Genomic DNA, 23,518 nt, shown 5'->3' on the forward strand with positions numbered 1-23,518 from the left:
AACAAGTAAACATTTAAATCAATTTTCCATTATTTTAATTTTTATGATTGCAATCCTGCATGTATATGCACATAATTTATCTCATTCTCATTACACACTTTTGCACCTGGCTTTTTTTTTTTTAAGTAAATACCTTAGTTTTAACAGTACTTTTTAAAAAAAAATGCATTCTTTTTTTTCAAAAAATATTTTATTTATTTATTTATTTTTGGCTGTGTTGGGTCTTCATTGCTGTGCGCGGGCTTTCTCTAGTTGAGGTGAGCAGGGGCTACTCATCAATGCGGTGCACGGGCTTCTCATTGCAGTGGCTTCTCTTGTTCCGGAGCACGGGCTCTAGGCACGCAGGCTTCAGTAGTTGTGGCACGTGGGCTCAGTAGTTGTGGCTTGCGGGCTCTAGAGCACAGGCTCAGTAGTTGTGGCACAGGGGCTTAGTTTGCTCCACAGCATGTGGGAATCTCCCTGGACCAGGGCTTGAACCCGTGTCCCCTGCACTGGCAGGCGGATTCTTAACAACTGCACCACCAGGGAAGTCCTTGCATCTGGCTTTTTGAAATTAATATTAATGTATTTAATTTGAAAAGTTGCTTCAAGATCTTTGCTTCTTTATTGTACTATATCCCCCCAAACTTCATTGTTCTTGGCATAAATTTTACAATGGACTTATTTCAAGTTAAGACCCTACTAGGTATTAGACCACCTGGGCTTAGAAGCTGCCACTAGGCTGGTTTATGCAGGCTTCAGTTTTGCTCAACAATTTAATGTTATGTAAATATTGTTTCTCTTTTCTACCATATCACAGATATAATGAAATTGATCAGAGTTTGATCAGAGTAAAATCAGCACCAGCACAGTGCTCTTACAGCTGTACAAGAAGACTGGGGGAAGGAAACTATGAATCATTTAATAGTCAGCTCACAGTATAAAAAGAAAATGAACCTCAAATCAAGATTCTATAGTGGTTTGTATCAGATAATATTTATTTACTTTATATCCTATTATTATGGGTGTGTTATCACCAATATTAACATATTTCATGTGTGTTATGGACACAGTTATGAAAAATTCCCCAGACCTTGTATGTCTGCTACAAGAGAGTCTGACCAGTTAAGTCTATTAGGTCCCATGTTGTTGCTACATAATGGACAAAATTAGAAAATCAGAAAAAAAGCTAAAATGTTTTCCTAAGACTGGAGGATGAATACAGAGTGTACAGGAAAGAGAAGTGGGAACATTAAAATTTTCTTCATGAATGAAAGACCTGGACTTATAATACACTTAATTTTAAAAAGCCATATTTAAATAGGATAGGATAACCTGCAATGCAACTAACCTTCATACAGTGATCTTTTTAATTTAAATGTACTTTAAAGGGTTTCAAAAGAATAAAGGTTATTTAAATCATCTAAATAAATCACTATTTTATTGTGATTTTTTAATAGATGAGAAAAACCAATAGGCATTTATCCCTACATTCCTTTTTTTCATTCATTAATATCCATTCACTTGTTTTATAAATACTTACCATGTGTCTACTTTGTGTCAGACAGGAGAAGCTAGAGATATGATGACATGATGCTTATACCGTTTTCTTGTTGAGTTTTAGGAATCACTGCTGTTTTGGAATATCACTTTTGTTGTTCCCTTACAAATACCTTAGCTAGTAAATGATACCCTAACTAAATTCTGCTCTTACTTCTGCCTTAACTGGCAGATGCATAACAACCAGCATATGCTTGATTCGATAACTAACCCGTTGATGAAAGCAATAGAGGGTATATGTCACCTACTGTATTTTCGCCAAGAAAATTAGACATTTTGTTTCAGTGTGTCGATACTGAGGAAGATGTCCTGCCTCAAGCAAGTTACATATTACATTTAATTTTTTTTTTTTTTTTGCGGTACGCGGGCCTCTCACTGTTGTGGCCTCTCCCGTTGCGGAGCACAGGCTCCGGACGCGCAGGCTCAGCGGCCATGGCTCACGGGCCCAGCCGCTCCGCGGCATGTGGGATCTTCCCGGACTGGGACACGAACCCGTGTCCGCTGCATTGGCAGGTGGACTCTCAACCATTGTGCCACCAGGGAAGCCCCAATACATTTAATTTTAAAAAGCCATGTTTAAACAGGACTTCAAAGTAGGCTGGTTTCTGCTAGGCTAAACAACTATTAGATTGGTTTATTTGACAGTGAAAATAAAGAGAACCAGTGGCTAGAGGCATTCATATCCCTGCTTCTGCACAAAATATAACCATTCATTTTCAGATAAATGAGTAGCGAATACTCAAACAGTACTAGGGTGAAATACCAGTGATTAAAACAGATGGAAGGGCAGCTACTTTCTCCAGAGAACACGACAGGATGGAGGACACCGGCATAAGAAATAAAAAAATTATAATTATACTTGCCTTGGACTATATGGTAATACACCACACACACCCCTTTCCACAATACACATACAATATTACTAAAGTATACGATAAATACTTCTCAGGAACTTGAGATATTGGACATTTTACTCAAATATTTTAGAATACAGCCTAAGAAATACAATTTTATGTATGAAATTTGTCAATGAATATCAGAACATTATGAAGCACACTGCAGGAGTATGCATTTCATCATATGTCACATACTTTTGTTACCTCCTCAAATCCCTTCCTCATATTCCTCTTGGACAGAATACACCTTCCTCTTTGGTGGTACATAAAATAATGATACTTGAAATTTGAAGGGCAAGTTATTTTAAATTTTTTGAAAACTTTCCAATTTGATAATACAATTTTATGAAAAATAAGGGGCTAAAAATTTCCATCATTTGTGAGCAAAAGAAAACAAATTCATTTTCTAAGGCTATAATATAAAATGTTAGGGAGGGAGCGAAGCTTTCCTGACAAGAATCAGGGTATTCTGGTTGACTGGAGCCTAATCTGAAGCAATGCTAAAGATAACTATGGAAAACCTAAAATATACTTATTCTGGCTGATCTTTAATATATTGTATTTGTACAGATGAAATGAATTCCTAATTATTAGTCTACTTACATATTCAGAATGCATGATTTCTAAAGAAATTGATTGCAAAGTTATATAGTTTTGTTCACAACCCTATAGCAATATTACAGTGTTTGATATTATCTTATGGATACACTGAGATGATATAAATGAATATCTGCAAAGTAGTCACAAAATTGTCCTAAGGATGTCTACCTGTAATTTTCCTAAACACAGCCACACCAAAATTAGCTTGAATTACTTAAGAATCTTTGTCTGAAGCTCTCAGGGAAAATATTTTTTCTTTGTTTTCCAATGTTCAGATATGGTACAAGCAAAAGTCTTCATTACTGGTACAAAGGAGTGGGCACTACAATTTTTATGTGATGACATAAAAAGTGTAGATTTTTAAAACCACCTATTCAGACTGGTACATTTACTCACTCACATACCTGGATGATTCTATGATTTACTTTGAAGATTATGCACTGCTAAATTTTATTGATAGCCGTCTCTCCTGCCTACCACATATCTGGCCTGTCTCCACATTAAGGGAGTGTAGGCCAAATTCTTTCCTTCATTTACCATATAGTCTTTAACTGTAAGGCATTCTGTTAAGCAGCTCTGTAAAAGATACAGAAGTTTTAGTAAGATATACGTCTTATACTCAAATGCATGTTCTCTAACATGGATTATAATACAGGAACCCAAATAACTAATACATTGCCAAGATGTCCAAGTACAATACCAGAGAAACAGAAGAAATTGAGATTACTTCTGCTGGGGTCAAAGGAGGGAGGGCCGATGGAGCTAGGATTTCAGAGTGAAGCAGGATTTGGGTATGCTGAGACTGGGGAGGGGTCAAAGTACAGGGTCTAATGTGGGAAAAAGATAAATAGCTCTGTTTTTCTAGAACTTAAGTGTACATGGAGAAGAGTGTGAGTGTGTGTAAAGTCTGGAATGAGAGATTTGGACTCAGATCATGAGAAGTTAAGAATAACATCCTAAGGAGATATCAACTTAAAAGATGTATCAATGTTTTTAGAAAAGCAAACCCAAGGTAAAAATTGTGTAAATTCACGCAATGACAGTAAAAAGTATTTAAGTATATATCATCTTTTGGCTTGTTTTCCTTCAATAGTGTTATTGTGGGTTAACTACATTGCTACTTGCTTCTAAAGGAGACACATGTTAGAAGGTTCTAGGATCCAGGTAACAACAAATTATATGGTAAGACTTTCCTATGTCTCTTGTATTCATTTTGGTTTAAAAAAGAAAATCAACTCAAGAAAGAAAATGAGTTTAGAATGATTTAAGTCAGCGATGTTCATGCTCAGTACCAATGAATCAAATGTCAATCATGCAATGGATGCAAAGATCATGTCCAAGTATTAGGCTGAACCATACAAAACTGCCAATATTGGACTATATTTGATGTATGAAAAAAAATCAGCAATTTCATATGCTTTATCCTAACAGCTCTAAGTATACTGATGACAAGCTTAATCAGCACTTTGAGTCAACTTTAACCTCCCATCACATATTGGATGAGGAAAGTTAAATGAGATTTACTAATTGTGACACAAAGCTGTTTGCATGCTAAGTTCTGGTTTATAGGCTCAAACCAGAAAAAGAAAACTAGAAAGAAAAAGGATGAAAAAATAGAGAAGAGGAAGAACAACAAAAAGGACAGAAAGAGAAAATACGAAAGAGATCATGGGGCAGCTGTCCTCTTTAAAAGACGGAAACTGTGATTTAAAAAATTTTTATGAATAAGGAGGATGGACATAATTTTCCCCACACATACAAATAAATGCTACTTACAGAGCTAAAACACTTACTAACATAATATAGGAGATTCACATTCATTGAGTGCTTACTATGTGCTATGAGGTACTTTATATATACTTTTTCATTAAATATGTATAAGAACATTTCAATTATAAGATGAATAAGGTCTGAGGATATAATGTATAACATGGTGATCATAATGTTTAACACTATCACAAAATTGAAATTTACTAAGAGAGTAGAACTCAAATGTTCTCAAAAAAAAAAAAAAAGGTAAATTTGTGAGGTCATGGATGTGTTAACTAGATGGGGTAAACTTTCACAATGTACATGCATATCAAATCATCACACTGTACACTTTAAATATCTTGTAATTTTATTTGTCAATTATATCTTAATAAAGCTGGGAAAAGATATGAATGAAAACAACACAAGGTTGGTGCTTTCACACCCATTTCTTAAAGGTGAGATGGTTGCCTTCATTCAAGGGTATCACAGCTATCAAGGACTGAGTTAAGATCTGAAGCCAGTTCTGATGCCAAAGCCTATATTTTCCCTACTTCATCCTAATTTCTATAATGCAATGAAAGCTACTGCTGTTCAAGAAGTTTTTAAAAATTCTTAAATGCTGGTCATTTTAATTCAGAGGCCTAAGAGAAAAGATCTCATGTTGTATGATTTAAGTATGCTGTTGCTGAGCAAGGAAAATTTACCACAAAAAGGAACGGGGTAATCATTTTATATGCCGAGAAACACTTTAATGCACATTATATTTCAAGCAAAAAGAATTCCAAAGAAATTCAATTCAACAAACATTCGAAGTTCTACTGTGTGTCTAACATTGGGAAGAAAGATCTGTATACAGTTACAGTCCCATAATTAATTATCTGGTTAGAGACAGAGGTAAAAGTGGGTGAAGATTCACCATTAATAAATGGAACTGGAAATATTCAAATACCCACCATTTTCACATGTACAGCAGAATCTTGATTAGGCATTTCTCGGTTATCCAATCTTCTGGATTTTCCCAGGTGATGTCACAGTGAAAGAGAGAGAAAAAAAGTACAAGTGACATACATACATTTTAGTCTCTTCCTTTATGTTAATGACATACCCGGAAGGTGCTTTTGGTTTGACTGAAATACCGAGTTACTGAAGGCATTTTTTTTTTTCTTTCCTAAGAAGCTCAGCAAAGATTTTACTCTATCTCACAAAGTTTTGGGTTAAAATTGTGTATGGAGAAGTTGCAGCTGTCCTATAAGAATTTATATGGTGTTAATAAGATTTGAATAGAATTAAAGTGAAGTGTATATTTGCAAGAAAATGCTTTATTGCAAGAACACTTTATCAACATCTCTACATGTAAGGGTGAAGTTTGTGGGAAAATTATGCATTATTATTACTGAATAAGAATGTAAGGAGAAGCATAATCCACACAAGTCAAATTTATTCTTCAATTTTCTCATTTTAAAATCTTTAATTTTGTGAAATGATGTGACTAAGATCTGACTTGTGTTTGAATCTAGCATAGTGTCTGGCACAAAATAGGTATGTAATTGAATGATCATTTAAGGGTTTTGGGTGAAATTTATATGCATCTATTTGTTAAACCAAAAGTTTAAAAAATACCCTATCATTATACTAAGTTTCATTTTTGCAGTATAAATCTTAGGGAAAATTATTTAGTTTTGTTCCTCAATGACTTTACTTTTTTTTTTTTTTTTGCGGTACGCAGGCCTCTCACTGTTGTGGCCTCTCCCGTTGCGGAGCACAGGCTCCGGACACGCAGGTTCAGCGGCCATGGCTCATGGGCCTAGCCGCTCCGCGGCATGTGGGATCTTCCCGGACTAGGGCACGTGCCCGTGTCCCCTGCATCGGCAGGCGGACTCTCAACCACCGCGCCACCAGGGAAGCCCAATGACTTTACTTTTACTTTATTCCAGGTAAGCAAAATTTTATAATAAAAGCACTGTTTAAAAAGGGTAAGTTAGTTGAGAGGGAAAAACTGACTTTTTCTTAAACTCTAGTAATAGAAGTTGAACATTAGATCTGTGTTCTTTATAATTAAAATGTGTGTAGCAGACATAAAAAAAATTTCTCAAATTCTAAAATCCATCCCCCCTTCCACTTAAAGTACATATATAAAATTGGGAAATATCTTACTTAAAAAAGTATTTCCCACCCCTCTCAGAAAGGCTGTTAGTTAAGTTGATGATCTTATAACTGATGGTATCTTAGATTTGAATAAACAGTATTTCCAAATAGTAAGATACCTCCATTTTTTCACATCTGAAAAATACTGTCATCAAAACTGCCTGGCAAGTCTGTTTCTTCATTTATAGAATCCAAAGCATAAAATATTAAATGCTTATGGCTTTTCTTCAATATTTAATATCTGAAAAGGATTTCTAGATTTCTCAGAAGGCACTATTTAAATAAAACCATTTATTACCTTGAAAAAGAGGAAGGAGGATGTGAAAAAGTACAGTGGAGTTTACAAAAATATCACATACTCTGAAACAGTTGAAAAGCTCGAAGGAAAACAATTCAAGTAGTGAAGAATACGTTTTAATATCTGGGAATCTAAAGTCTTTTGTTACACATAGCCAAGCAGCCCAATTCCTCTCCACTCTCCGCCCCCAAGTATGGCTCTTTTTGGAGCATTCATTCATGTTTAGTAGAAAAGGAAAGAAGAAGGGAAAAAAAAAAAAGCCAGTGTTAGTAGGTAAAGGAGTTAATCATCTTTCTCATGGTCTCTTCATTATTTTATTTATACAAATGAAAACAAAGAGTGATCAGAAATCTGCTAATGGCCAACTTTAGGACATTATTTTTAATAAGTAAACCTAATAGTTTACTAGATACTCTGCAAATTTCAATGACGATATTTCATTCTTCCTAATCTTCACTGGCAATCTGACCAGAATTTATCCTTACTCAAAGATAATCTCACATGAAGTGACACTGCAGTCCTAATAGAAAAATCACTATCATTATAGAAGTGTAAAGACTAAGGTATAAATGTCAGCATTCTGGCGCTATTCTAAGGAAGACATTGAAAATTAGGGCAGGATATTTTTAAACCAATAGGCTTGTAAACCTATACTTGGTATATAAACTTCTGGCTTACTTTGCCAGCAGTCATCTGTTGCAGATGCTTCAAGAGAAAAGCTGCTGAAAAAAACATCAAGTGTAGAAGACATGTTCAAAAATAGAAAATATCACCCTTGAACTATGAACTCTCTACTAAGAAAGTTCTGAAGTTTTAAGTATTTGGAACCTTTATATGTGGACTGGAAAATGTGGAAGCTGGAAAATAATTACTTTGTGTTCTTTCACTGTGAGGTCAAGGTCTCTCCTGTAACAGTGTTCATTACAAGGAACATGTAGGACCAAGCTAAAGACTGAAGCAAGAGGTAAGAAGAACTTCACTTGCATAGCACAAACTTGATAACTGATTTTAGCTATCGTGGTATTTCATTCTGAGATGATTCTCTTTACACCTTGAAGTTATTTACAAATCAAAATGACTGAAAATTTCTATATCTACATGAAAAAAATTTACTTGCCTTTATACAAGTTTTAAAGTATCTATTTGAATGCAAATTGAATACTTTTAAAGGCCCACTTGACTGTCTTATGGGAAAGTGAAAAAAGATTAAATTCATTGATATTCTTAGCTTAAAAAGTTGTGATTCTGCTTTAAGCTTGATACTTTTAGAAACATTTAAATTACACAATAAATTAAGGAAATTTTGAATGGTAAAGTGTATACTACTTACATAAGAAAAGGTATGCATTACTACAGTATGGACAGTGTATCAGCAACAGTCCTAAATATCTTACTGCCCATCTCCAGCAACATATATTACTTGTCCTAAGCTTGGGTTTTTAATAATGACACTTTTTTAGGGTGATTAGCACATGGAAAATCAAACTATAAGTTCCTTATTTGTATAACATTATAAAATCAATTTCTTGGGGGCATTTAAAGAATTCTCCCTAATTAGATTTTCAAGGCAGCAGTGAAAAAAAAATACACAAACTGGAAAATGAAACTTTCTCTTGATACAGAGACAAAACAACAATGAAACTGAATAGCAAAAGGTGGGATGGTAAGACAAGGTGGTAGAAGAAAAGAAAATAGATTTCAAAGGCCAGTTATTTAAAAATTGGCAATTTATACCAATTTTCTTAAATAGTAAAATGTGGCTTCTCAGTTAGAATTTTGTAGATACTTATGAAAATACACAATTTCAAAGCTTAGAATTTATTCATCTATCCTCCCCATCTCCACTAACCTAATAGCTAATAGTGTTTTTCAAGGTGAGTAAACCAAGGCACATAGAAAGTAGATAATTTATACTGATTACCCTTAGAGTACTCTGAGTTCCTCTGTCCTTGAATATGTCCTAGAACAGCATAGGTAGTAAGCAGCATCCAGAGATGCAGGGCTTGGATATAGGCTGCCAATAAAAACCAAGTAAGCTACTTTAAGAAATGGTCTGCTGCATTAGCTAACTATAAAAAATAAATTCAAGTATTTAAATCTAAGTTAACTACAACATTCTAGGCTATTATGGTGATATATATGTTTGAATCTTAATTTTCAATATACAATGTGTTATAATCCTTACAGACAGTAATCCAGCTTTTATTAATTTATAAAACATACCAGTATAAACCCATTCCAAGATATCCTGGATAATGCTTATGGGCACAAAATAAAAATTAATTATCTTTATTATTAGCCATAATAAATAGTTCCTAACCCTAGGTACACAAAGCATGTGGCTATCAGCAAAACTGAGTCACACAACAACTAATGAACAACAAAATTGGATCTTTTTTCCCCTTGAAAAGAGATTTCTGAGGGTACTTTGCTTTTCTTTAACATCTATGTGTGAAACAATAAGCTCTTTTTTTTAAACAATAAGCTCTTAAAATTAGATCCTACAAATTATAATTTCTGAGACTCAAGACACTGCAAAGTTTTACATATTCATATCTTTGCAAACTATAAAGAACTTTTACATTATACAGGATCATTCTGTTTTTATTTCCTTAATTTGGATGCTTAAATGCTTAAAATTTCAAAAGATACAGAATCAAATAAGAATCAGATAAAGTTAAACAAGAGAAACTCATTTTTACATGAACTGTACACACTTACCCTGAAGGTAACCGGACAAGCTACCGCAGCAAAAGAAAATTCTTCCTGTCTGAGGAGTACTAATATAGAACAAGGTGCAGCTGAGGGCGGTTCCGAAAGCCTTGGCTAATAACTCTATGCAAAAACAGTCTTGTGACGCATCACTACACAGTGCTTTATTATGCTCTGGGTGACAGGCTTGCTAGCTCTGAGTTAGTCACCAGTCAGTCTACAGAACATGATCAAATAAAATAATGTGGCAGTTAAGAGAAGGTAAATCTATACTATTAGAGCACTGCCAACTTGCTCTGCAAAGAAAAAAGGAACCTCAACAGTAACACTTTGAAACACTCTCTTCCTCATGTGTTTTTTGGCTGTCAGCGTACTTGTAGTATGTGTACTTTTCTGTATGAATATTATATTTCAATACAAAGTGAAAAAGAGTAGGTCGTGGTTGCCAGGGGCTGGAGGAGGGGAGAGCGGGGGGCTATTGCTCAACGTGTACAGAGTTTCAGTCTGGAAGATAAAAAGAGTTCTGGAGATGGATGGTGGTGGTGGTTTCACAACTATGTCAATGTACTTAATGCCATCGAACTGTACACTCAAAAACAGTTAAAGTGGTAAACTTTGTTATGTATGTTTCACAGTTTTAAAAAGATTAGTTCATTTAAGACATGTGAAAAAAACATGATGCATAAAAGTGTGGTCAGTAAGATGTTAACAGTCTTTATTGCAGGGCAGTGGGATTTAAAGTGACTTTTATGTTTTTCTTCATATTTTCCTACACTGTAAAATTCAACAAGACCATGCATAGATCTACTAAAAAATCTGAACACAATGAAAACTAATTTTTATGGTTAAAAAAATTGAAAACAGTTCCCTTCCTGCTGGAAATGAAATCAAACTGTTGTGAAGAAAAATATTTTCAACCTTTAAAGAAAAATCAGTCTTGTTTTCAACCTGAGTAGTAGGATTAAATATGCTAATACCATGTGGCAGGTCCTGATACATAAGTTATGCTACGGGCTCTGGGAAGCTTTATCATTAGAAACATGGCTATGCTACACTTACGTAAATAAATTTTTATATCAGCCTTCTCTCTTCTACGCTCAAGAGAAATCAAACCCACAAAACATTTCAGTAATCAAACTTTGTGAAGTGGCATTCTCTATTACAAACAACACAAAAAATTTTAAAATAGCTTTTAAAAAAGGCCACTAACAAATTAACCAAACTTGGTATCCTACAAAATGTTAAAAATTGGCATTGCTATCTTAATATGAGAAGATTGCCAACATAACATTTCTCTTAGAGGAAAATCTTTTATATTCTAGTAATGGAGGCTCAAGGGCAACCAGGTGATCCATTTTGAAAACACCTCTGTATTATGCATGAATGTGACGACTTAACTGTCCTTTAATATATTAATATGGTTAGTAATGATAAGAATTTTAAAGATATCTCTTTGAAACATGACTCCAGATAAATCATCTTCAACAAAAATAACAAAGAATGCTGGAGTTAGAGTTCCATAACCTTTTTGGAGGAGTATTTAGAAATACTATTAAAAGCTTTAGAAATATACATTCCCTTTGGCACACCAATTTTATGTCCTAAGGAAATAAGACAGTACACAAAGATTTAGTTGCAAGGGTGTATATTGCAGGGTTGCTTTATAATACTGGGAAACTGTAAACAGCCTAAATGCCCAGTATCTAAATGTTTATTAATACTGGAGAGGTGAATAAATTGGGGTAAACACATAAAAAATTATACAGTTCTCAAACATGATTATTCTAAATAGCTAAAATTTACTGTATGCTTACTGTGTGCCAGATACTTTTAAGCACTTGACATACCTCATCTCATCTCATCTTCATAACCCTAGAAGGTTTGTGCTATTATTATCCTCATTTTAAAGGTGAATAAATTAAGGCTTGTAGCTGGCAAGTGGCAGAAATGGATTCAAATTTAGGTCTCTGTGACTTCAGAATCCATGCCTGTAAATCACTATACAGGGCTTCCCTGGTGGCGCAGTGGTTGAGAGTCTGCCTGCTGATGCAGGGAACGTGGGTTCGTGCCCCGGTCTGGGAAGATCCCACATGCCGCGGAGCGGCTGGGCCCGTGAGCCATGGCCGCTGACCCTGCGCGTCCGGAGCCTGTGCTCCGCAGCGGGAGAGGCCACAACAGTGACAGGCCCACGTACCGCAAAAAAAAAAAAAAAAAGCACTATACAGTACTGCTCTGTGAGATTAATATTTACATATATACTGAGACATACATGATCTACTATTGAGTGAAAAGAGTTATGAGAGTATCTATAGCAAGAGTCGAATTTTGGGGGAGAAATCTTTATAAAAGCACAGGAAAGTCTAAAGTAGAATACATAAGACAGTATCAGTAATGGGATTAAGGGGCCATTTTTATTTTCTGAGCTTCATAAAATAAATGAGTTCCTTGGGGAAAAAATGGCTTGTTAAAAATGATATAGTAGTAGAACCGATCATGTCCATAATCGGAAAAGAAAGTTTAAAAAAAAAAATCAGAACCAGTCAACATTATACGGATGGATTATTTTAAACAATAGTTCTAAAGTAGAGACAGAAGCAAGGAATTCAGCCAGTTTACCCTAAAAACAAAACAAAATACTTTACAGCATGAAAACCAAGATGGCTAGTTTCTTATCAAGAGGGATGTTTTGGTCTCTAAGGGATAGATGACTTTGGCTTTGATAGTGCTCTGTCCAGCTACTCTAAGGAGAGTGGAGAAGAGAGGAAATATGAGCATTGTTTCCTGACCACATATAGGGGACTTCTTCAGCCTTTCAATTCCATTTAGTAGGTGGGTACACGTGGTGGGGGTGGGATTGTGTGTCTCGTGGGGTGTCCCTCTATGTCTAAAAAACCGCGCATACCTTAATTTAAAAATAATGTATTACTAAAAAGTGCTAATGATCACCTGAGCCTCCAGCAAGTCAAAATCTTTTTGCAATAGTAACATTAAAGAACACTGATTACAGACCACCATAACAAATATGATAGCAATGAAAAAGTCTGAACTATTGCGGGAATTACCAAAATGTGACAAAGAGACATGAAGTGAGCAAACGCTGTAGGAAAAATGGTCCTGATAGACTTGCTTGATGCATGTTTCCACAAACCTTCGATTTGTAAAAAAATGCAATATCTGCAAAGTGCAATAAAACGAGGTATGCCTGTGTAATTTAATCAGCAAAACCTTAAGAGAAAGATAATACTTCCCCCTTCATTATAGGTAAGGAATCTAACGTCTGGGAGAAGTCACTTGTTACTTACATACATGAGCTGGAAGACTTTTTTTCTTACTTGATCAGCAATATTATAAGCATAACACTTACATGAGAGGGCTAAAGATGTGTATGATAAGAGTAATGTTTTGAAACTGTGCCATAGAAAAGGAACAAGGACACAAGTACTGAATGAAAGAAAATGAATTTTGTTTCAAATAGCTCTAGGATCCTCTTTTTTTTTTTTGAGAGGAGACATAAAGGATCCAGGAATAAAAGAAGTCATAAAGGCAGTCTCTTTAGCAGCACAGTGGACTTTCATCTCTGGACACAATGACTGGGCCTTGTTGCCTTGGAATTTCTTTATTTACTGTCATAGAAACAAAAATTACTCATATCACTCCTGATGCAAACTCTAAACCTGAAATTGATATGCCAAGAGCAAAGAATCATACAGGACTCAAATATTTGGCAGATTTTTCTCCCCTTATAACACTGAAACTGGCTGTCTTTATCAACGGAGAAAGGGATACGCATTTGTACTTGAGAGTAACTTGTTAAAACTTTTAGATACCGTCAATTTTCAATTAACTTGAAAAGCTAAAAATGATCACTTCATATTTTGCCATCAAAAAAGTTTCTCAAAATTTTGAAATAATGAAAAAACAAAAAAGTCCACAGAAAATCTATCAGTTTAAATCTTAATAACTTATTAATTGATTTTGCCTTTAATCTTTGGGCAGGGAGTAAAGGGAATAAAGGTATTATATTAATTGTTATATATGAAAAAAATCATTTCATAATCCCACATAACACCTGTGGTATGTAGTTATTTCTTTTTTTTTTTTTTTTTTTTTTTTTTTGCGTTACGCGGGCCTCTCACTGTTGTGGCCTCTCCCGTTGCGGAGCACAGGCTCCGCGGCCATGGCTCACGGGCCCAGCCGCTCCGCGGCATGTGGGATCTTCCCGGACCGGGGCACGAACCCGTGTCCCCTGCATCGGCAGGCGGACTCTCAACCACTGCGCCACCAGGGAAGCCCTAGTTATTTCTCAATAATCCAATCTATGACCTAACTACTAACTCACAGTTAATTTACCATAATCCAATTACCATTTCTCTGTGGAATGTATTTTTAAACTTCATTCTGAACTTGCTTGACACCCTAGGAAGTTATTCCAAACCAAACAATAAAGTCATAAAAGGAGGACAATTCAGTAGGAGGTAAGATGTAATACTCTCTATAATGACTCTTGCCAAATTTGTTCCTGCTAATTGCTGCACGATGTAAATAGAAAGACCATTTTTTTAATCATACAAAACACCTGTCTAGGCATTTGACTTCTCTCAAAACTTCTCGGAAAAAGACAACAGTCAACTAACTTTAAAAGTGTGACTGTTCAAAATAAAATTGAAACAAGGTGATATAAATGTTTATATGAATATGGTTTAAAATGTTTAAGGAGCAAAAACAGAGATGAAAACAATTAATTATTATATGTTGGGGAAATGAACAGCAAGTAAAGATTTTCTCATAAGTTTTTCTCTCATTTAAAATAATTCCAAAGACTTATCCTATTAGGTGACTGTTAGCAAAGTTGATTGCTGCATTTATGAATTTACACACATATATATAAACTGAGGAAAACCTATGGTTCTAATCTCAATACATTTCTTAAAAACTCTATGCAGGGCTTCCCCGGTGGTGCAGTGGTTAGGAATCTGCCTGCCAATGCAGGGGACACGGGTTCGAGCCCTGGTCTGGGAGGATCCCGCATGCCTTGGAGCAACTAAGCCCACATGCCACAACCGCTGAGCCTGTGCTGTAGAGCCGGAGCTCTGCAACGAGAGAGGCCACAGCAGTGGAAGGCCCGTGGGCACTGCAACAAAGAGTAGTCCCTGCTTGCCCGAAGACCCAATGCAGCCAAAAATAAATAAATAAAATAAATGTATATATTAAAAAATATATATCTTTGTTGATATGTATACATTAAAAAAAAACTCTACGCAAAAATCTAGGATTGAATAACAATTTTCAGAAACTCAAATGAAGTTCTTGGACACAGTCTGTATCTTTTTACTTTCTTATTTAAAAAGTAATAAATTCTGTAAACTCCTTTAGAGGAAACGACATTTGTGTTGCAATAAGTCGGTCAAGTTCAAGAAAATCCGATGTAAGACAGTACCATAAATGAAGGAAGTCTTTCCTAACTCTCAAATGTACTATGTTCTAATCTTTCAAGATGCTTAGCACTGAAATTATTGTTCCTATTTTATTATATCTGGATTTCTGTGCCTGAAATGCAACAAGAAGAAAAACTTTTGTTTTAATTCTGGACTCCTTCCACATCATAAAGTTGGCATTCTATATGTTGAAAAGAAACAGTATTGTTTAGGATTGTTATTTTGATATGGGTTATAATAAAAATGGTAAAAAAGTTTTATGTTATTAGTGGCTTTTATTATTGATGTATTATATCCAGTACATCTAAAAGGAGAGTACAAAGAGAACGTACTATCCCTTCTTCTTGCTATGCTAAATAAACTCATTTAAAAAGTAATAAGGTAAGAAAACAATGAAGAAAATTACTGAGATTCAAGTTCATAAACTAATAACTTGTAGCAAAGAATTATTTGAAATCATATGGATGATATCAGCGGTTGATAACTTGAGTTTTTAAAGTATATAAGTAGAAGAAAACACAAAATATAACCCTTTCAAAACCTCTCTATTAATAAACTCAACATAGTAAACCAAAGTAATTAATTTAATCTTAGAAAAGTTTTGATAACATATAGTACATTCCATAATGGAATGTGTGACACAGAAACCAAATTTATGGTTACCAAAGGGGAAAGGGCTGGGGGGGGAGGGGTAAATCAGAAGTTTGGGATCAGCAAACTACTACATTTAAAATAAATGAGGTCCTCCCGTATAGCACAGGGAACTATATTCAATATCTTGTAATAAACTATAATGGAAAAGAATCTGAAAAAGAATATCTTTATCTATCTATCTATCCATAAATAAATATATCTGAATCACTGTGCTGTACACAAGAAACTAACACAACATTGTAAATCAATTATACTTCAATAAACCAAACCAAACCAAACTAAAACCAACAATGGAATGTGTGCTCGTTAGAACAGAACTTATAAAAATAAGTTTATTAGAAAATGACCTTCAAAAAGCTTTGTGGTCAGGTTTTATACTTTCACATATTCAAACTTTAACTTTATATTCAAACTTTAACAGCTCCCATGCTATATAAACTATAACACATAAAAAGAAGTTAACTACCCAGTGCCATTTATGAACTAACTAGTACAAAACCCTGAAACAAATGTCTCTCAAAAAGAGACAAAAAGAGAAAAGATACCTAATTTCACTTATGAATACACATAACAAAAGTTTTAAATAATAAACCAGTGACAAGGTGGGATAGGAAGGGTGGGAGGGAGATGCAAGAGGGAGGAGATATGGGGATATATGTATATGTATAGCTGATTCACTTTGTTATAAAGCAGAAAAAAACAACAACAACCCAGTAACAAACTAAATTCAATAGTATAATAATCATCTGACATGACTGAATCAAATATATTCCAAAGATCAAGTAATAGTTATCAAAGAGAAATGATAGGATCACAGGTGATTGTATTTTCTTCTTCATACTCTTTGGTACTTTCTCAATTTTCTATAATGAATAATATCTTATACCTAGAAGAAAACAAAGATTATTTTTTAAAAGTTACATGTCCCAAAATAAAAGAAAGTGAAAGTGTGTATAATGCTACTACATCTTTAGAAGAAATGGACATGGCATATATTAAGTAATATTTGTGAAGGTAAAATGAAAATTATCTATTGGAGCAAAATCATAATGCCTTACTATTTTTTTCTGTAGTTAGCCTTCCTCATTCTATGGCTGGGAGGGTAAACTAGTGAGTAAGTTATACAAACTATTTAATGCTATATTCTCCTCCTAATCTGGCTATCGAATGAAGTCATAATGTATAAATGAGTCATGTGCAAATCAAGGTTAGTAAAACACTCTAAAGAATTAGTCATTGGCTTAATGAGCCATTTAAAGGTTTGAAAAGGAGGGTCAATTTAGACTACTCAAAAATGGAAGTGAAACAAAAAAACTTGGAAAAATATATTTCTAACATACTCTCATGGCTGAAAGTCATTTTATAAAAGCCCTTGCAAATCAAGAAAAAGAACTCAGATGGCTCAGAAAAGAAGAAAATAAGTGACCAGGTTTTTAAAAAGTTCAACTTCAAAAGTAATAGAAATATTAATACTTTTTTAAAAAGCTATCATTTGGCAAAGATCAGAAAAAAAAAAAGATATCTACTCCCAGGAAAATACAGAGTTAGGTACTTAAATATACTGTTGGTGAAAATATAAATTGGTACAACCTTTTCAGAGGGTAACCCCTGGCAGCACATTCAAAAGGCTTTGATCAAGCAATTCCATTTAAACAATCATGGACACGCACAGATGCTACAAGAATGTTCACGGATCCATTAATTATCATAACGGAAAGTGAGAAACAATCTAAATGTTCACCAATGAAGAACTTGCTAAATAATTAATGATATCCGTATATGATATAATACCAAAGACAATATAGTCATTAAAATAAGTATAAGTTTATTATTAAGAAATAAATTAACAAGTTAAACATTGTTTTAACAAGTTAAAAACAATGTTATAGTATGGTCTCATTTTGGGAAAAATGATACTTAATAGTTATATGTACAGAAGGAGAAAGGAGTACATTTACTAAAATATGGGGTTCTTTAGGTGGTGAAAATCGCAGATTACTTTTTTTTGCTTATCTAGATTTTCTAATTTTATATCAGCATATACTATACCAGAAATAAAAAGAGAAAGAATCAAAGGGAAAATTAAGTTTAAGATAGGTAAATAATTAAAAATGGAGAAATTCCTTGTAAAAAGCTGGATCTTAATTCAGGTACTCATGAGTCCTTAATCATCAAAACTCCCCTAAAGCTAAATCAAATGATTGGAAATCCACACCTGTGGACCCCGTGAGTTAATTTTGAAATATATAATGAATCACATGATCTGTGCTTGTTCTAAGTATACTAGAGGGGACTCAAAAGTGAGTCAAACAGATACAGCTTTATCCTTTACAATAACTCATGTTTCTCATACAATTTTAGTGAAATTAAATCTCAGTAATTGTAAATGATATATGCCAAGCCTCCAAGTGTGTTACCCAGGTCAGCTGAACCATCTACAATTATGACAGCAGGCATTGGGCTAGGTACTGTTTTCCAGAGTGCTAGGTACTCAGGTTAAAAACTGTTGCTCAGAATTTGGCATAATGCTGGACATTTCTCATTCCCAATCTTTTTAACTTTAAAAAAGATATATGATAAAACTAGTCATTCAGTTTTATCTCCAAATCTGAGGGCTCAAATGGAATACTGTTTAGAGATCATTTTTAAATGTATTACTTAATATGAATAATATACTGTATGAGAACATCATGTCTAAAATAAAGTTGGGAAAAGAATAGCTTTGTTTATTATATACACTGAATGTATATAATTTCTTTTTTAATCTTAATAACCCAGGTGGATATTAGAATAGTATACTGTTGGAATTCTCCCAAAGTGTAATTATTTGAAACAAGTGAAATGAAAAATAACAACACAAAAACAGAACATATTCTAATATAATACCCTGAAGGAAACAGGGGGCAGGAGAGTTTTTAGGTGAATCTTCTCCACTCTAGAGAACTGGAAACTAAGGCTTACAAAAGTGAAATTTGTCCAGGACTAAACCATTAGAATGTGGCAGTGCTGAGATCTGAACCAAGGATTTACCAACTACTAAACTCAAACATCTATTACACGACCCCATTCCCTTACAAGATTGTCTAGTGGTCAGATCACAGATTAACATAACTTGTTAAAGAAAGAAAATACTGTGTATCTTTACTAGATAAACCACAATATTTATATTATGCAGAGAAAAACAGAACAATAATTATGGATCAGTAGATATTGAGTTCCTTCTCCTGCCAAAACTAGGAACACATGACAATATCATGCATGGTACACAGTTGTGCACAAAAGACAAAATAGAATAAAGTATTTAATTAGCATAGAAAGACAAAATTTTTAAATATCAGCAACACAACACCTTACTAAAGAAGTAATTCTCATTCCCAACTGGAAGCATGCTTTACTCAAAAGCTTCAGAGAGAGCTATAATCAGACTGAATGCTGGCTCTGCTATTTATTAGCTAAGTTCCTAAGCAAATTGATAGAAAATTACAATAATTACCAGCTGTACTGTGTTTTAAGGATTAAATTAGGTAAGCATGCAGGGCACACTTGGACATAAGTAGATACCTCAATGTTTTAGTTCCTTTTCCCTGGTTACAAGATAACAAGGCAGTGCCAAATTAACCCAAATGCAAATCGGTTTCTAATTGTTTTCTAGTTCTAATGCAGTGTAGCCCCCTTTTATCTTAGGGAACTTCAGTGGGTTTCTTTTTTGTAACATTTCACTATGCTTTAAAGCTAGGTTAGGTTCTCAAACTTTTCCTATCTCCCTCTATCAAAGTGTCTCATTCCCTTAGAGAATGAGAACGCTAGAACGCTAATGGTGTGACTGACAGAGAAATCAAGATAAACTGACAAACTGTTCATGGGGGAAGACTGACTGTATAATAACATGATGATTTTTTTGATGGTGTATTCGGAACCCAGACTCTGAGTGGGACATTTGAGGTAAGGTAAATGAAAGGGCTGTGCCACGACAAGGCTTCAGAGGAGATACAACAGAGGCAGGAAGGATGTTGCAGGAACCCACATCATGTTAAACATCTGACCGTCTACTTCCACCTAATTATAAGCAGGAACTTGCCAAACAAATTAAGTAACCCTCCAATCAACTGCTAAACAACTTTGTAATCTATTAGCACCTTGAAAATGAAGAACATATGTTGAAAAAAAGTAGACAAATGGCATTTACATCTATAATGGCAGAATACTGTCATACTTGGTTTAAATTTCATAGATTAATGGTTTTTAGGAGAGAAAAAAAATTGTCTCTCTATCCTTCTAGATTCTTGCCTGAGATCCCCCGTACTAAAAAGATAGATTAACAGAAAAAAAATTTTTCATACCTACAAGAGCTCCCACGAAGATATGAGACCCAAAGACAGCCAGGCAATTGAGGCTTACATACCATACTGAGCTAAGGAGAAAGAGGTAGGAGTCTAGGGCTTTAAAGGGGAGGAAGGCAATTCACAGGAAGAGGGGAAGAGCAAACGTTTGGTAAACAAACATTTGTCCTGCTATGCAGATAAGTCTCTCAGATGAAAAATGTGATCTCTGGTAATAGCTCTCTTCCTGGTACAGGACCCCTTTCTAAATTTTTAGGCAGTTAAGGAGGTAAAAAGCCTTTCCTGAGTCTGCTGAGTCTTGACTGCCTTCAGCGCCAAATAATCCACATGCCAAAATGGCACATTTTGGGGTGGCATATTCTGCTCCCCTTCAGGTATAAGAAATAGATGGTAAACATAAAAGTGCATTAATAAGGAAGGTAAATAGTTTAGAAATGTAGCACCGTGCCATAGCAGAGGGAGAAGTCTGCCACCTGCTGACAGAAAAAGAGGATTGTATAATTTCCCTAATGGCTGTTTTTTTAAAGGGTGAAAACCTATCAGGAAAGGTTCATGACATTAGATTTCAAATTAGTTATCACATGAAGATACAAATTATAACCTATAATTAAAAGAAGAATAAAGATTAAAATAGGCTTTCAGATTCTCTGTATTTTTTTAAAATATATTTATTTATTTATTTTTGGCTGTGTTGGGTCTTTGTTGCTGTGCGCGGGTTTTCTCTAGTTGCGGCGAGTGGGGGTTACTCTTCATTGCGGTGCGCGGGCTTCTCCTTGCAGTGGCTTCCCTTGTGGCGGAGCACGGGCTCTAGGCACGTGGGCTTCAGCAGTTGTGGTGGGCAGGCTCAGTAGTTGTGGCACACGGGCTTAGCTGCTCCACGGCATGTGGGATCTTCCCGGACCAGGGCTCGAACCCGTGTCCCCTGAATTGGCAGGCAGATTCTTAACCACTGCACCACCAGGGAAGTCCCTCTGTATGCTTATTAATTTAATAATAATTATTAATATTAATACATTATTATTGTTAATTTAATAATTATTTTAAAAACAAGTAAAATAGGAATATATGGAAATGATTTAACATAAATTATAGGGAACATTCAAACTGCTGTGAAAAATTAAGGATAACCCAAAACACTTGGCAAAATTATAAAATCTGTGGGGGAGGGAAAGTGATTTTCCCTCTATCCTTCTAGGTTCCTGGCTGAGACTCTGCTGTAATAAAAGACAGATTGAGAAAAACAAGTTGAATAACATATACAGTATACTTCCTGTATACATGACAGATACCCAGGAAAACTGAGTTAACTCTCAAAATGGCCCAAGCCATTGCCTTAAATACTACCTCTAACTAAAGATAAAAGATGCTGGGCAGGGGAAAGCCAGGTTTTCAGGCAAAGCTCAGTAAATAAGGGTACGGTTGTCATGTGGAGTTAAGACCTTTAAGAGGTCTTATATAATATATATAGATTCAGTTGTTGCCCTCTTTCTGACAGAGAGAAGTAGACACCCCTACAAATGGAGATTTCCCTTATAAGTGTAAATTGTTCTTATCAAAGGGTAACTTGCTTTTCAGAGTTTCTCTTGTGTCAGCTGTTTTTTTTAAAAAATAATCAGCCTAAAATAATCCTTAATGCCACAGAGGCATATTTTGGGGTTACAAATTCTGCTCCCTTTCAAATCCTGTAGATTTCACCTCTGCAATCCTCTTTCTGTCCTCCTCTTTGAACTGCTCCCACAGCAGTCTAGAGAGCATAGTCATTCTCTTTACTCCAGGCTTATTTTAATTCCTGCTCATCCAGAGTGGCAGGTTTGCCACCCCAAGGTGTACCTCTTTGGCATAAAGATTATTTCGAGATGATTATTTCAAAGAAACAACAGACACAAGAGAAGCTCTGAAAACAGAGTAGAAATTACCTTTTTGTAATGGAAATTTACATTTATGAAGGACATCTCCATTTGTGTGTCTCCCTTTGTACCAGGAAGAGAAGATGAGTAAAGCACAAGAAACATATTAATGGAGAATGCACTTAAATTTGTGTATCAACCCTAGGTCAGGCTTGCCATACTCCTCTTCTGCCGCAACTCTTAACAGGCTCCCACACAGTTCTTTTGTCTTTAGCTTTAGATGGTATAATTCTAAGGCATCCAGAAGTTACTCATTTTCCCCTGGTATCGCCCATGTGTACATGTTAATGAACTTCTGTTTGTTTTTCTCTTGTTAGTTTGTCTTGTTATGGGGTCCCCAGTGGAGAATTTAGAAAGGTGGAGGGAAAATTATTTTCTCCTCCCCTATACTTCTCTCCTCCTGGTCCTAGTAATGCTAATTCAGTGTACCTCAGCTACCAGGTTATTCATACTAAAATGCATTCCAGATCTTATTTATTTTAGAAAAACAAACTCAAAGGCTCGTTAGCAAATTAATTACAAACACCTGATAATAAAGATGCTTCTACAATGTGGTCCCAACACACTTTTTATAATGTTATTGCTTTTAACTAACCAGTTTTTAAAAATATATAAAATACATGCTCATGTTCTTTCAAACAGTATGAAACGTTAAAGGATGAAAAAGTTGAAGGCTTCCTCCACAGTCTCATCCTCCCAAGTTTGACTCTCACCAGCAACAACTATAAACAGCTTCTAATATAGTTTTTCAAGAATTTCCAATAACAAGCATATACATGTATCTCTTTTGGAACCACAACTGTCCTCCAACTTGCTATTTTCCCCCTCGTTTGAGCTTTTGTTTTTTTTTTAATTTTATTTATTTAGTTTTTATACAGCAGGTTCTTATTAGTCATCCATTTTATACACATCAGTATATACACGTCAATCCCAACTGCCCAATTCATCACACCACCACTACCACCCCCCAACCGCTTTCCCCCCTTGGTGTCCATACGTTTGTTCTCTACATCTGTGTCTCTATTTCTGCCCTGCAAACTGGTTCATCTGTACCATTTTTCTAGATTCCACATATATGCATTAATATACAATATTTGTTTTTCTCTTTCTGACTTCCTTCACTCGGTATGACAGTCTCTAGATCAAGCCATGTCTCTACAAATGACACAATTTCGTTCCTTTTTATGGCTGAGTAATATTCCACTGTATATATGCACCACATCTACTTTATCTATTTGTC

The 23,518-nt window shown here is 34.9% G+C and overlaps 1 protein-coding gene across 4 annotated transcripts in view; it reads right to left on the reverse strand.

The window, feature by feature from the left end:
• The window catches only part of NT5C3A (5'-nucleotidase, cytosolic IIIA), a 41,312-nt gene that overhangs the window by 10,074 nt on the left and 7,720 nt on the right, over window positions 1-23,518 (reverse strand). Inside the window, exons 1-2 of one of the 4 annotated variants that reach the window (XM_029234202.1) lie at window positions 9,152-9,237; window positions 5,741-5,795 (exon numbers count right to left, since the gene is read on the reverse strand). The exons of 1 other annotated variant lie outside the window; for it this stretch is intronic. In XM_029234202.1, coding sequence (XP_029090035.1) covers window positions 5,741-5,776 — 36 coding nt within the window. In that variant the 5' untranslated portion in view covers window positions 5,777-5,795; window positions 9,152-9,237. Of the gene's footprint in view, window positions 1-5,740; window positions 5,796-9,151; window positions 9,238-9,951; window positions 10,272-23,518 lie in introns of those variants that run through there. 2 more of the 4 variants (XM_029234200.1, XM_029234201.1) reach the window with 2 other exon arrangements.

The sequence above is a fragment of the Monodon monoceros genome, unplaced genomic scaffold, assembly GCF_005190385.1.
Source record: "Monodon monoceros isolate NGI ecotype Baffin Bay Population unplaced genomic scaffold, NGI_Narwhal_1 Super_Scaffold_2, whole genome shotgun sequence".
NCBI lineage: Eukaryota > Metazoa > Chordata > Mammalia > Artiodactyla > Monodontidae > Monodon > Monodon monoceros.